Raw genomic sequence first — 15545 nt, 5'->3', positions numbered from 1 at the left:
ATAATCATCAATGTGTGTGGGGCATATGCCACACACATGATGCCACACACTTGATGCTCATTAATAATGAGCTTCACGCTGGCTGTGGGGCATTTGTATAATGGGCATCATGTGTGTGGCATATGCCCCAGATACCTTGATGATTATTAATTAATGAGCATCAAGGTGTGGGGCATATGTGTAATGGGCATCATTTGTGTGGCATATGTTTAATGAGCATCACATTGTGTGGCATATGTATAATGGAGCATCACGGTGTGGGGCATATGTATCATGGTGCATCACGGTGTGTGGTATATGATTAATGGAGCATCACGGTGTGTGGCATATGATTAATGGAGCATCACGGTGTGGCATATGTATAATGGTGCATCACGGTGTGTGGCATATGATTAATGGAGCATCACGGTGTGGCATATGTATAATGGAGCATCACGGTGTGGGGCATTTGTATAACGGAGTATCACGTTGTTGGGCATATGTATAATGGGCATTGTGTGTGTGGCATATGTATAATGGAGCATCACGCTGTGGGGCATTTGTATAATGGAGCTTCACATTGTGGCATATGTATAATGGAGCATCACGGTGTGGGGCATATGTATAATGGGCATCACGGTGTGGCATATGTATAATGAGCATCACGGTGTGGGGCATTTGTATAATGGAGCATCACGGTGTGGGGCATATTTATAATGGGTATCACGGACTGCACTATTGGGGTCATGTGTATCTGGCACTGCTCTATTGAGGGCATATGTGTATCACACCCCCATTTTCCATGGCCGCACCCCATGTGGCTACAGCTCTTAGAGAGCTGACCATGCCCCCATAGCGGAAAAAATGGGGGATGTAGCCTCGCAGGAGTTCCACGGTAGTAGCTGAACCCTCTAATTTTTGGCGCGTGCCTTCGGCACGCGCAGATGTCTCTTCTCCTCTACCTACAGTGTTGAGAGGTATATTTGTGACATATTGGACATTGCAGTGTGTGCCATATTATGTCTGGGGCATTGCAGTGTGTTTTTTTTTTATATTATGCAGATTTTTTTACATTTTTTATTTTAGTAGCTCTTCGGGCGGTTTATTTTGTCGCGAGTAGCTCCCGACCCAAAAAAGGTTGGAGACCACTGCCTTAGGCCATCATGTGATGAAAGCCAGGGATGGCTTTTCACTGCTGACCTTCGGCACTGTGATTGACAGGTTTCTTAAACTTTCTTTTTTTCTTTCCTGCTACAGTACTTGAACAAATCATCATGATTTTTTTTTTTTTTACTAGGTACCAGCTGTACTATTCAACTAGTGCGCTCAGCATTGGGATACAAGTGTGCCTCAATAGCAACTTGATTTTGCATCCAAGAACAATGGAAATACTCCTTTCTGGCAGATGATTCAGATGTATCCCCCAAAACATAAAAATAAGTATTTGGAATAATTAGCTACAGTAGGTACTAAGGAATGCTCCTTTAACACAAGGTAAAAAGCATGTGAAACTGCTATTAATAAAGAAAACAAAATTAAAATGATCAATTAATTACCAGTGACAAAATGCAGGTGATCAGGATCAACGCTAGTCCTGTTATAATGCCAACAACAGCCGGCCAGTCTGGCTTTAGAAGTAGAGGAGGCATCTGTGCAATTCCATTGCGGATGACATGCCTGGGAGTTGTAGGGAAAAATGGTCCATCTTGATAGCATTGGCCCCCAACAAGCATTACCCTAATGTACTAGACAATAAATATCAAAGAGGGATAATGAGAACAAGATAAAGCGTTAAAACAGTCATTACAATTGTTTGTAAAAGTTCTCTCTGCTCTCTGACCATGAATGGATAAAAGCGATATCAATTGTGAATTATGATGCTGCATCGCCACCGTGTGGTCAGTTTAGTTTACAGTAGAGTTTGAAGTTAAATGGAAGTTAAACATGTATAAAAAAGGGTCACAGTAAAGCTGGGTACACATTAGATGATTTCTTTTAATGCTGTGCCCAATTCCGATGCATTGGGACTTTACATTGTCCAGTGTGTACACATTATTGCGCACTCCTGTTAGTCGTACCTTGCTCTTCAGGTTGGTCGTGCATGTAGCTCTATCTGAATATATTGCCAAGTTGAAAGCGTTCAAGTGAAAACATTGAGAACTGCACCAATATATCTTCACCGGTACTTGTGTAGTTTGGCGGCGCCCATCGCATACCATAAGGCATACGATGGTATGTGATGCGACGCAATATCGCGCTATATTGTACAATGCCATACAATTTTTAAATTGTATGACATTGTATATGGCATACAATGCCATACAATGCGATGCGATGTGATTAAACATTGTATAAGCACCCTAATGGGTGCTTACAATGTTAAATGCACCCCCCCACTATAAACGTGAACCCGAAGCGTGGCGAGCGCAGCGAGCCCGCGCAATTTTCCCCTCTATCCACGTCGGCGTGGAGTTGAGAATAGAAAGCCCGAAGCGTGGCGAGCGCAGCGAGCCCCGCGAGGGGACGCGGATACCTGTGAAGGCCGCGAGGGGACTCCGATACCTGTGAAGGTATCCGCGTCCCCTCGCGGGGCTCGCTACGCTTCGGGCTTGGTGGCTCGCTGCGCTCGCCACACTTTCTATTCTCAACTCCACACCGACGTGGATAGTCGGGGTATGAAAAGGTCTGAGGACGCGTACCGCCGCGCTTCGGGTTCACGTTTATAGTGGGAGGGTGGCGTGGGGGTGCATTTAACATTGTAAGCACCCTTTAGGCTTCTATTTGGTAATGTTATCTAAAGATGGCATTGCCCAGCTCTTTGTCTAAGTTCTGGAATATATCCTTGGATACTCTGCTTTGGTCATTGATCTGGACATATATGAACAGGAAGAATCTCTGCCTTTATCACTCCTCTATCCCACTGGCAGAAGGACGGTTAGATGTTATTTGCTAACATCGTGGATGTGAGCACTGATTATTGCTGACATAACTCTCCCCAGCTGGAACCAACACTTTCCCATTTATATCACCATTTCATATCTGGAGAAACACTGACCTCAGGTTAACTTGAACTCTTTCCTCTTTTCAACCGTGGGATCTGAAATATTTATGATTAACCTTTATGTTCCCCTGCTTCTATCAGACATCTTATTTACCGTTTACTGGTACAGACACTTTCCACTCAGCTGCATAAGGTTTTAATTGCATTCTATTCGCAATAAGGATAAAGGGGGCTATTCAGCCCTGACCGCAGCCCTGCGATTTCCCAAGGCGGATGATCATCAATCTAGTGCACATGCATATGGATTGTAGCGCACATGCGCAATGCCATTCAGTGAAAAAATCCAGCAATTTATATAATCGTCGGCTTCCTGTTGATTGACAGGAAGCCGGTGTTTGTGGGTGGTAACCGGACGAGTGTCAGGAAAAACTGCAGGCGTGGCAGGTGTGTGACGTCAGCTTTGGCCCCGAGGGGCTTTGTTGCACTTGCCACGCTGTCTGAGTCCAGCCAGTCGGGATCCCAGCATCGGGATAATGACTGTCGGGATCCCGACTGTCGGAATCCTGTACCACACCCCTAATCGCAGGGCTCTGCTAAATCTCTCCACTGTGATCAGGTCTGTATAACCCCATTAGTATGATACATTGCAACAAGTGTTACTTATAATTTTTGTTTTTGGTGTTTTTTATTTAATTTTGACTACTTTTAGTTTGTTACATTAGTAATGTGGATACTGTAAATATATTTCCTTGGCCAGTGCTATTGTTGATGGTATATCAGTACTATATATCAGTACCATGAAGCGTCACTAGTTATTTCCCCAGAGGAAGGACATATTCCCCCACCCCCCCAGTTGGATGCTAGTGCCACTCCCTGAGCATGGTGCCTGCAGCTCTTTGATACTCAGCACCTGGATCAGCCATTTCTCTGCTTGCTAGGATTGGACAGGAGCAGTACTTACCATCTTTTTATAATGGTTACTGCTTAGCCTCAGGACATAGACTCCTGGATCCTCAAACTGGAACAAAAATGAAAACAGGGGCTTTGAGGACAGCCATACTTCCTCTGCTAGGGCCCGGAATGGCCCCCAGTCAAATCCAGGGTTGGTGTTGTACAAATTGTTCCTGGACATGAACAAACAATGTAGATTAATAGAAAGCACCTGACCAACCTATAGCAATAACTGTGTAGCCACTCCTGTGTACATCTGAATAACCAGATAAGATTAATGCCATCAATTCTAATCCGTAAGTGATGATGTCATCATGCAGTGTTCATTAGGAAATGGGTGTATTGTAAGGAATGAAGCACCCTCCAGTGTACAGAACAATAAGTGTAACAATAAGCGCAGCTCTCCATGATTTAGCTTATATAATGGCAATAAAATGTAAAGATAGCTATAATAAATTGTCAGATTGTTGCTAATGATGATTTGATGATGGTGATTAGTAGCTCTATTGGCTACTGACTGGGATGACAATCCAGATATCAGAAGACCTATCTGCAGCCAGGTATTGACGGTCAGTGTTGAATTACAAAGTATTGAGAGGTCAGTGATGTAGTGCAGGCTATAGAGGGGTCAGTGATGTGGTGCAGGCTATAGAGGTGTCGGTGATGTAGTGTGGGGTATAAAGGGGTCAATGATGAAGTGTGGGGAATAGAGGAGTTAGCGATGTAGTGTAGGCTTTAGAGGGGTCGTGATGTATTGTAGGGTATAGAGGGGTCAGTGATGTAGTGAAGGGTATAGAGGGGTCAGTGATGTAGTGTAGGGTATAGAGGGGTCACCGATGTAGTGTGGGGTATAGAGGATCAGTGAAGTTGTGTGGGATATAGAGGGGTCAGTGATGTTGTGTGAGGTATAGAGGGGTCAGTGATGTAGTGTAGGGTATGGGGGGGGGTCAGAGATGTAGGGTATAGCGGGGTCAATGATGTAGTGTAGGGTATAGAGGGGTCAGAGATGTAGTGTAGGATATAGAGGGGTCAGAGATGTAGTGTAGGGTATAGAGGGGTCAGAGATGTAGTGTAGGGTATAGAGGGATCAGTGATGTAGTGTAGGGTATAGAGGGGTCAGTGATGTAGTGTAGGGTATAGAGGGATCAGTGATGTAGTGTAGGGTATAGAGGGATCAGTGATGTAGTGTAGGGTATAGAGGGATCAGTGATGTAGTGTAGGGTATAGAGGGGTCAGTGATGTAGTGTAGGGTATAGAGGGGTCACCGATGTAGAGCGGGGTATAGAGGATCAGTGAAGTTGTGTGGGGTATAGAGGGGTCAGTGATGTTGTGTGAGGTATAGAGGGGTCAGTGATGTAGTGTAGGGTATAGAAGGGTCAGTGATGTAGTGTAGGGTATGGGGGGGGTCAGAGATGTAGGGTATAGCGGGGTCAATGATGTAGTGTAGGGTATAGAGGGGTCAGAGATGTAGTGTAGGATATAGAGGGGTCAGAGATGTAGTGTAGGGTATAGAGGGGTCAGTGATGTAGTGTAGGGTACAGAGGGGTCAGTGATGTAGTGTAGGGTATAGAGAAGTGGTTCTCAACCTCGGTCCTCAGGACCCCCCAACAGTGCACGTTTTCCAGATCTCCGCACAGAATCACAGGTAAAATAACTAGCCCCACCTGTGATCTTTTAAAATGTGTCAGTGAATAATAAGTGCATCTGTGCACCTGCTGGGTAACCTTGGAAACGTGCACTGTTGGGGGGTCCTGAGGACCGAGGTTGAGAACCACTGGTATAGAGGGTCAGTGATGTAGTGCAGGGTATAGAGGGTCAGCGATGTAGTGTGGGGTATAGAGGATCAGTGATGTAAGTCTTTAGATGGGGTCTTGTAGTGGGGATGTAGTAATGACTAAGGATGGTTGAGGATGTACTGCAGTGTATATACAGAATATGGAGAGCTAAATGATGTAGTACAGTGTGTAGTGCAGGATACAGATGAATGAACCAAAGGGGAATGAGTTAAATCTGGCCTTGCATATAAGTTCATGTGGGACTTCTGAGACATATAAGAGGGCATGAGGGGGCTCTAAATCCATATAAGGGGGCATGAGGGTCTTTGAAGCATACAAAAGGTATTATAGGGCTCTGACATAAAAGGTGCACGTACAGCAGTTGGCATATGAATGGGCATGATGGGGCTCTGAGGAAAATAAAGGGTCATGTTGAGGGACTGACTTATAAATCTCATGTAGAGTAAGGGCATGATGGGGATCTGAGTTATTGATTTCTGTGACCTTTCCATTTGCACTCCTCATTCAACCAGTAAGTCCTCCTACAGTATGCACTGATTAAACTAACAAAGCCTGTAAGAAGGAAAACCTTCCCATGTCATACAGTATGTACCCAGTGACCAGGGCCGGCGCCACCACTAGGCAAATCTAGGCATTTGCCTAGGGCGCCGGCCACTGGAGGGCGGCATTTTGTGCCACCCGGTTACCTGTCCTACGGCGCTGTGTATTTAAATCTGGCGGCGGAGGCAGCGGGGGTCCCTGCAGTCCATTAAAAATCACGAGCGCTATCCGCCGGGCTATGCGGAAGCGCTTCTAGTGTGAAAACTCTGGCAGCACGGCGCACGCTGATCTCAGCCAATCAGCGTGCTGCCAGTGTTTTCACACTAGAAGCGCTTCCGCATAGCCCGGCGGATAGCGCTCGTGATTTCTAATGGACTGCAGGGACCCCCGCTGCCTCCGCCGCCAGATTTAAATACACAGCGCCGCAGGACAGGTACCCCCCCCCCGGCACCGGGGCGCCCCCACCCCGACTCGCCTGGGGCGCTCTGGTGCCTTGCACCGGCCCTGCCAGTGACCTACATGTACAGATAGAGGCCTTTAGCCAACTAGTGCAGTACACAATGGACATCAGTGCCAGTGATTTAACTTTAGTGAAGGCAAATGAGAGCATTTAATATTAGTTATTAATAAATGTTATGGCATTAAGAAGCAATGGGCAATGGGTTTACAATATGAAAGATTTGTAATTTTTTTTTTTTTGTAAAACCAAACAGTACTTACACATCATACACGGGATAGTTATTCTGGGAGACTATAAACAGGATGAAGTCATTAACATGTATACATGCGGTAGGGTTCAGGATGCCACCGATCTTATCGGACCTGTATGGTATATCCTCTCCTGTGGAAAAAATACTTACTGTGTAGATAATGTCATTTAAAATAACATACTGTATATAGAGAAAATGATATTTCTTAGCCACAAAACAAAAACGCACGCACACACACACACACGAGCACACACAAATGAGCACACACACACAAGCACACCTGTCACCTCTGATGTGAGCCACATATCTGCAGGAAGATGGCCGGACAGCTGAAACAAGAGGAGGCATCTTCCAGGAGATAGTGGCAGTCTTGCTGCCAGTCTTCAAGGGGCATCGATAACACACTCAACAGTAAGTCATTCTACAGCTGTGGGGGCAGGTAAATAACAGCCCAGCTATCACAGAGCTGCTAGTCAGGCCACAGCTATTGGTAGCCACACATCTCTACTTAGGACCTCCCTGTGTACCAACCCAATCAGAAGGGAGATTACTGCACTGACTGTGAAACTGGACACCATCTAAAGGCTTCATGTACGGATCTTACAAGTTAGTTGTCTGGGGTCAACTCAAACCTTAATCTGTCTCCCCCCAATAGAACCTAAGCCTGTAGTGTGGCGAGCGCAGCAAGCCTGAAAGAGGCCTCGATACGCTTGACCCCCCTGTTGGAGTCCCGACAGCAGATTGCGATGTTGGTATAGTACCTGTCGGAATCCCGACTCTCGGCCCACTTTACCAGAGGGAGGATGTGCACTCTCTCTGGGGGACCATAACTCGTTCCGGCACTGTGCTGTGAAAACTCTTGCACTGTGTCAGAGCCATATACCTGCCTTCTTGTTCCCAGTGATTTCTACACTGGTCTAAGAAGGTAAGAATATTCAATGGCTGTAACTCGGACCGCACACCCTGCATCCATTATAGATACCACGCCAGTGAGTGCAGTGCCACAAATAACAATACAACAAGCCAACTGCCTTGTTTGGAGACACAAAATTATACAACATCAGCTGAAAATGATGCCAGCCCTGATCACAACAGCCATGGTAGCCCTTCCATACAGTTTTTCAAGTAGTTCCATTCTATTACAATCTATGGTCAGAATGGTATATAGCTGTTCTAATGGCCAAGCATAATTCTTACCTGAGACATTAGAAAGTGATAAATTGGCGTTCCTGCTCAACAGGTGTTTTATTTCTGTTGGGTCACTATTGTAAACACCCCAAAATCCTTGTTCTGTAAGGAAATCAGAATCGTTATTATACTATAAATCTAAAGTTTCCCACTTATTTATTGTGAGTGCACAGTTCTAGAAGCATTTTATATATACAGTATACTGTATATAAAAACCATGTGATGTCACTTTATCAGTCAATACCACACATGTACCATTATTATTGGATGGGGTGAATGCTGTGTGCAACATTGTGTCCCATGGGTAGAGGGACTGTACTTTAACCCCTGCAGGCATGGACAGAGTCTTACTAGCAGCACTGAAGGAGGTGTAGAGTGTAGACACACAATTATAGATATTGGCTGCCTTGCCTAGGAAGGATGAATCTGTGATTGTGCAGTTTTCAACACTGAGGGAGCATGGCCAGTGCTCTTGGCATGCCCCTTGTCCCTCTGTACCAGTGAATAGACGCTGTGCTAACAAAAAAATCAGGATAGTTGGGTGATATGGTTAAGGGAAAACTTACCTCATTCATGTAATTTATTAACTTGTATTTTATATTTAATGCCAATATGCAGCCCATGTTTTTGCTGTAGTTACATTAATGGGTAGTTAATTAAAGGTGAAAATGCTTACCTGTGGATTTGACTACATACACTGAGAAAACACCGCTAGGCTTGGAGGAACAAGACAATTTCTCCAACGGATTGTCAAAAGTAATAACCCCATCTGTGTCCTCCCTTCTTATAGGCACCTGAAAGGCAAGACTGTAATGTATGTTGTGTTGCACTGTGGAAACTTTCAGGTTACCCCATGGCACCCGCCATCCTCTCTCCCCCTTGGTACCTGCTCGCTGTCAGGGGATACCCCTGGACCACTTCTGCTGTCTGTGGTCCTGTCAGTGGTCCTGCTCACTGAGGGTCTGTCACATGTGACCTGGGGTTACTGCATTGCATAAGGTGAACTGGGTTCACCACAATTGTGAATTTACACATTATGAGTTCTAATAAAAGGCAGCATATGATAGTGAAAGGACCCCAGGGCTGGATGTCCTAGGGCCCCCACAGGGTAATTTGACCATCTTTCACCGGAGGGGGGGTCATGGGGGAGCCATAAATTATAGGTGTGGGGGGTCAACACGAATAGTGGGGGGCATGGGGAAACCTCGAATCGTGAGAGGGGGGGATTGTGAGGGGGACCGTAAATCGTGGGGGAGGGTGCAGTGAATTGAAGGTGAGGGAGCTCTCTCTCTCTCTCTCTGACCTTACTTTGTCTCTGCGCCCCCTCTCTCTGTGCTCCCTCACTCTGTGCCCCCTCTCTCTGCGCCCCCTCTCTCTGTGCTCCCTTGCACTGGGTCCCCTCTCTCTGTGTCCCCTCTCTCTGTGTCCCCTCTCTCTGTGCCCCCTCTCTCTGTGTCCCCTCTCTCTGCGCCCCCTCTCTCTGTGCCCCCTCTCTCTGTGTTCCCTTGCACTGGGTCCCCTCTCTCTGTGTCCCCTCTCTCTGTGCCCCCTTTCTCTGTGCTCCCTTGCACTGTGCCCTCTCTCTCTATGCCCCCTCTCTCTGCGCCCTCTCTCTGTGTCTTCTCTCTCTGCGTCCCCTCTCTCTGTGTCCCCTCTCTCTGTGCCCCCTCTCTCTGCACCCCCTCTCTCTGCGCCCCCTCTCTCTGTGCTCAATTTCTCTGTGCTCCCTTGCACTGGGTCCCCTCTCTCTGTGCCCCCTTTCTCTGTGCTCCTTTGCACTGTGTCCTCTCTCTCTGTGTCCCCTCTCTCTGTGTCCCCTCTCTCTGTGTCCCCTCTCTGTGCCCCCTCTCTCTGTGCTCCCTTGCACTGGGTCTGGACGGTCTTTTTTTGCTTTGGAAATGTCAGAGAACAGGGTGGGTGCTGACGTACTGTGACATCAGGCACCCGCCCCGTGCATGCTTTGACGTGCATGCTTTGACGCACCTGCGTTGGCATGGGGATGCGCAGCATTTTTTCTGGGCACACCTACATTTTTTCTGGGCATCCCCATGCACCAGCCCCCTGTCTGCCCACTGGCTGCCCCCCTCTGTTTGATCACACAGGGGCCCTGGACATTTCCCATACGCATGCGCAGAGCCGCACAATCGGTCCAAGGACCGAATTTGCAATTGGCTGAGCCAACGTGAATCACCCCCTCTATGCGCTCTCTCTGTACTCTCTCGCTAAGATCCCATTCTCTCTCTTTCAGCTCTTTTCTCTCCCCTTGTCTCTCTCCCTCAGCCTCTCCCTCTCTCTCTCTCCCTATCTCTCTTTCTCCTTATTTTAAAATAGGTCTGGGGATGTCAAGGATATGGTGCCTAGGGTGTCCTGGCACTCAAATCCGGCACTGGTCTAGGATGTAATGTGGCAATATTGGGGGAGGGTGGGTATGCACAATGTGAGGGTACCAAAAATTCAGTTGTCCCATCGCCCCCAGATTTTGTCCATAGGTCCCCACAAAGCTTAGTCCAATCCTGGCACCAGCAGCTTACATTGATTTTGACTAATGCTTGTTCAAGAGGAAGACGACTGGGGTGAGAAGCCAACTATTGGGGAGCACTAATCTTCTTAATAGCAATACAATCACTTAGAAATATTTACACATATGGGACTACATTATAGTAGATAAACATGCTGAATACATTACATATTGCTTGCTTAGTCCTCATTAATAGAAAGTACCTTTTCTCCAGCTGAATCAGTAGCCATAAGCTGAGGAGTATCGTCTAAACAGATTACTTGTAGTGAGAACTTTTCCTTTCTCCTACACTCAGCGTTGCAGATGCTATCAAGTTCCTCTGTCTGACAAATGCAAATTCCTAGAAACTTGTCGTAACCTTGGTAATGTTCTGGGAGAGCACAGACCTGCAGAAAATAGAACATGTACTACTACAGGAATACAGTATGTCTAAGCATTATATTCTATGTCCCATTGTCAATGTATTCATGGTATAAGTGAGATTCTCACATTCATATTTATATGTACTGTGGCAGAGACAGCATCTCCCCACAAAGTAATGTATAGGATCCAGACCAGGTTTTCCCAGGTGTGTAATCAGCAGCGCCTGGGATGCTGAGGTTGCCTGTATGCTACTGCCTGTAATAATGATTACATATGGATTAACCTGAGATGGTGTAATCTGCTGTTCAAAATAAACAACAAAGTTTTTTGATGTGAATCCCTGTGTTTGTGATTCTTGTCACAGTACATAAAAACTAATAGCCTCATACAGTAAATGTATTTAATTATTTTATTGTATTTAAGCCTTCCTATAGAGCAAGAAACTAAAGAGAAATGAAAATGTTCAAACTCCCTGCCATAGATCTCTATGATTAGATTAGTATGTTAGTCTGAGCCATAGCACGGATGATCTGTTCAAACTGCCATCCCATTCCTCCATACTTTTCCTGGGTTTCCAATCCCAAAAAATCACCATACAGATTGAAGTAATGAAATGTCATTAATAGTAAACAATGTCATTGTGTCATTAATGTCATTAATAGTAAACCATACATTTACTACCTGTTCAAAGCACGAAGAATGGCTTCGACTTTAAGTAAGTTAGGGGTCTTTGTACTAAATGTACATACACCCATACACCGAGCTGATTGGGGTGATTTCGGACAATTGCGACGAATCTGGCCTTGAAATCGTCCCAAATCAGCTTGTTTTGATGTCCTTTCACCCAAACAGGTGGTCGGATGGCCAGCAGGTCCGACCACCTGTTTGGGTGAGAGGACATCAAAACAAGCTGATTCCCTCCTGGGACCTCCTACGCGTGCAGTTGGGGGCGGGCTGCAGGGTCCAGCCAGCTGGTTAGGTGGCGGAGGCGGGCAGCGGCGGCTGAGAAGTGGCGTGGTGCGGGCAGCGGGGTCCCTCTGCAGCGCTGGTCAGCGAATCTGGCAGATGGGAACTGAGTGAGTAGTGCGATTCATTGCATGTATAATTTGGCACATCAAGTGCCAAATCATAAGCAGACTCCCGAGGAGCTGCCGGGGTCTTTCAAGAGCAAAATGGTCTTCCTAAGGACAAGTCGGGGGCCTTAAGACTTTGAGGCAGATGAACAGTTAGAAGCCTTAGGGGTATATGTAATAGGGTCCGAGTTTGATGGAGGTGCGTGATACTGGCTGATCTCAAATCATTTCTCCTAACTACCATGTTACAGGCTGTGTTTGAAAAATTAGTTAGGAGCCTGTTGGTTGGTACTTTATATGTTTCAACTTTATAATTTTTCAAGGCTTAGTACACCTGACAATCAGAGAGAGAGAAAAATGGACTAAGATAAAGTTCCAACCAACCAGCTACTGTCATTTTTTATAAAACAGTGAAAAAAACCATGTCGACCTCGCGACCTGTCGACACAAAGTCATGTTTCACCTGTACATTCTATATGTCGGTATTTTGACCTTGTCTGGATCTTGTACTTGTCGGTATTTTGACCCATTCGGGATTTTGACTGCATCCCCTCCAGAGGCCCCGCCCCTTTCAGGCAGGCCCCACTTCTGCCATTGTAGGTCCCAAATAAAGTAGGGAAGTATGCCCACTTCCTGTCTGTAGCAGGGCAGTTAGGAGCTGATTGGCTGCACTTTATCTCTGTCTCTCTTCAAAGCTTACTACATAGACACCTTAAGTTAATGCAGGGTCAGAATTGGAGTGTCAATTTCTCAACTGGCGCTTAGCATATGAAAGGACGTTTACATGCATGTCATGTCTGTTGCAACATGAGGACTGGACAGAGTAGCAACAGAAGAGTGCAGTGAGGCTGAAAAGTGCATTAAGTCGAGGGTTGGGCCAAACCATCAAGCACAGAAAATGCGCTTACTTCTGACTTAAGTGCTTTTGTAAATTACTACACGCTAAAGTGCTTTGTTCCCTATTTATAGGTAGTGGTTATATAAAAAAATTCCGCCACATGTCCTTCATGCAATACACAATAGACTACCTGGAACAGGTTACCTGGTTAGAACAATAGTCAGTCCATTCTTGTTTGGTCAAGCACTTCCTTTCATTGTTACGATTGGTTCCATCTCTACATATGTCATGCACCATCTGTACACAACTGACCCCATCATCTGTCAGGTGATATCCCGGAGAACAGGGACACTGGCGGTCGCTGGGCTGAAGCATAACAAAGCCGTATTATAAGACCATTGTTTAGAAAAGACAGCAGCAAAGAGACATGGCTCCGTAATGACAAACTCTCTAGAGAAAATACACATTAAACCATATCTGTTCTCAGGGGTAATAGCATTAAGACGGGTGAGCAATTTACATTTTCTACAATTATTTTCTCTATAAAAACTTGAGTAATTGCATTTAAAATAAAGCAAAAGAGAAATGCATTGATATAAATATATTCACTGTAACATATACCATTCTGACACAGAATCAGAATAATACTATTGCAATATAGACAGTCCCATCTAGAAAGGTTAATGAGTATTAGCTGGAGATTCCAAAGTCCCAAATGGGAGGGTTAATTTAGTCAGATTTTGGAGAGGCGATGTACAAACCACCTGTATATGAAGCACTCCCCAAACTTATATAATCCAATTCTACCGCAACAATCATGCATCCAACTATGGAAGGATCGTTAGCGCTCACCTAATGGGGGTATCTCTATAGCTGCTGGTCTCTAACAGCGGGCTAGCCTCTCATAGCGATATAGGAATAAAAGGGGACAAGAGACCTGCACTTTGTGAAGGCAGTGTCGGACTGGGGCATGATGGGCCCACAGGGGAAAGCAGGGATAGGGGCCCTTGTTTAGGGGTGTGGCCAGTCTCCAGTATGGGTGTGACCAACTGTCACAGAGGTTTAACTAACCATTAGAGAGTGCATGGGCTGGGCCCTTTGATAAATATATATAGTAAATACTGCTAGTGCATGCATGATAATGTACCAGATTAATAACAGAAATGCACTCCAGGAAATACGCCATAGTCCCAAGAGGAGATGGGCCCCCTGCCAGTGGGGCCCATTGGGGGTTTCCCCTGTACACCTGTGGGCCAGTCCAACCCTGTCTGAAGGCTTAATAGATTAGGTTGGGTTTTATTCCTGTTAGTTGCATCCAACTAACGTGTGCCTACCGGACCCTTTGCAATGGCATTTACTGCTGATACGAAGGTGAATTCGCCCAAAGCCCTGTCTGACAATTTACTCTAAAATACCTAGTATCTTCGGTATGTTGTAACTGCACCAACGTCTTTCATCAATTGTGAAGTATGTTGTCCAGAGGTTCCCAACCCTGTTTATGGTGTGGGAGAAGCAAAGGAACCCTACATTCACATGGTGATTAAATAATGAGGCCCTGTATAAAGGTGTGTGGAGTAGTAACAGACAATGGAGGATAAACTAGAACCGCATCCCTTCCTCACAGTGACATCTATCTCTATACTCACTACTACAGCGTGCACTCTAATTACTCCTTCAGCTAAATAATGACAATAGAAATGTAAACGGAATATTACCTGAAATTGCCTTCCTTCGCCATGGCATATACAGGTGGACTGACCTTCCTCCGGCTGTGCTGCTTCAGATCCACAAGAAAAACAGGCCTTTTGTCCCACCATGTGATTAAAGAAATGGACAGGACATTTCAGACACTGATGTGATTCCTCCAGTTCTGTTCCAGGTCTGTAAGATCCTTTTGGATGAAGAAGAATTACTCCAAGAGAATCATAATGATTACACATATATAAGCTCAGGATTCTTAAGTTTTAAGGTATTATACCCCTTTCACATCGCAAATGCCAGGTCGCATTCAGGATTTGGACACGGGTCCATCCCGGGAGCAACGTGGCATTTGTGATGTTTAGTCCCCCACAGTGCAGAAATTAGATGGGGGCAGAGTAGAGCGGTGGTGCATCATGGGGAGTGGGGAAGGAAGCAGAGTTTGGAGCTGACGCGGTCTCCAAGCGCTGCCTCCTCCATAGTGTGAACAAGACCCGGGTCACTCGACCCAGGGTACCCATTCAGACTGCACAGCAACCCGGGTCTCATCCGGGATTAACCCTTCTTTTAACCTAGGTTAGAATGCCAGGTTGCTGGACCCGGGAAATTGAAAATGGCACTTTCACATCACACCTCGACCTGGGTTGATACATTATCAACCAGGCAATAACCAGGTGTGCAAGGGTATTACACTCAAAAATGTTAGTACCTTTTTATGTAATAGGTAATAACATACTTAGGGTCAGATCTGTTAAGCCTGGTGAAGTGATAAAGTGGAAGGTGATAAAACAGTAGCCAAACAGCTCTTAACTGTCAAGTTACAGGATGAGTTTGAAAAATGACCATTACAGTATGAGCTGATTGGCTGCTGCATTGTCACTGGTCACTTT

The 15545-nt window shown here is 45.8% G+C and overlaps 1 protein-coding gene and 1 long non-coding RNA gene across 6 annotated transcripts in view; one reads left to right on the top strand and one right to left on the bottom strand.

The window, feature by feature from the left end:
• LOC146042903 (uncharacterized) overlaps positions 1 to 15545 on the top strand; it is a 29568-nt gene that overhangs the window by 443 nt on the left and 13580 nt on the right. For all 3 annotated transcript variants that reach the window (XR_014464052.1, XR_014464054.1, XR_014464053.1), the window contains exon 2: positions 1277 to 1473. This is a non-coding gene — a long non-coding RNA (uncharacterized LOC146042903). The remainder of the gene's footprint in view (positions 1 to 1276; positions 1474 to 15545) is intronic.
• Positions 1 to 15545, bottom strand: part of LOC146042901 (uncharacterized) — a 119013-nt gene that overhangs the window by 95935 nt on the left and 7533 nt on the right. For all 3 annotated transcript variants that reach the window (XM_083163185.1, XM_083163187.1, XM_083163186.1), the window contains exons 2-9: positions 14673 to 14848; positions 13162 to 13323; positions 10887 to 11069; positions 8842 to 8959; positions 8175 to 8267; positions 6988 to 7108; positions 3942 to 4104; positions 1536 to 1724 (exon numbers count right to left, since the gene is read on the bottom strand). In XM_083163185.1, coding sequence (XP_083019311.1) covers positions 1536 to 1724; positions 3942 to 4104; positions 6988 to 7108; positions 8175 to 8267; positions 8842 to 8959; positions 10887 to 11069; positions 13162 to 13323; positions 14673 to 14774 — 1131 coding nt within the window. In that variant the 5' untranslated portion in view covers positions 14775 to 14848. The remainder of the gene's footprint in view (positions 1 to 1535; positions 1725 to 3941; positions 4105 to 6987; positions 7109 to 8174; positions 8268 to 8841; positions 8960 to 10886; positions 11070 to 13161; positions 13324 to 14672; positions 14849 to 15545) is intronic.

This window comes from Crinia signifera, chromosome 19 (assembly GCF_055691185.1).
Source record: "Crinia signifera chromosome 19, ASM5569118v1, whole genome shotgun sequence".
Classification (NCBI taxonomy): Eukaryota; Metazoa; Chordata; class Amphibia; order Anura; family Myobatrachidae; genus Crinia; species Crinia signifera.
This window is presented reverse-complemented; position numbering and strand designations above follow the sequence as displayed.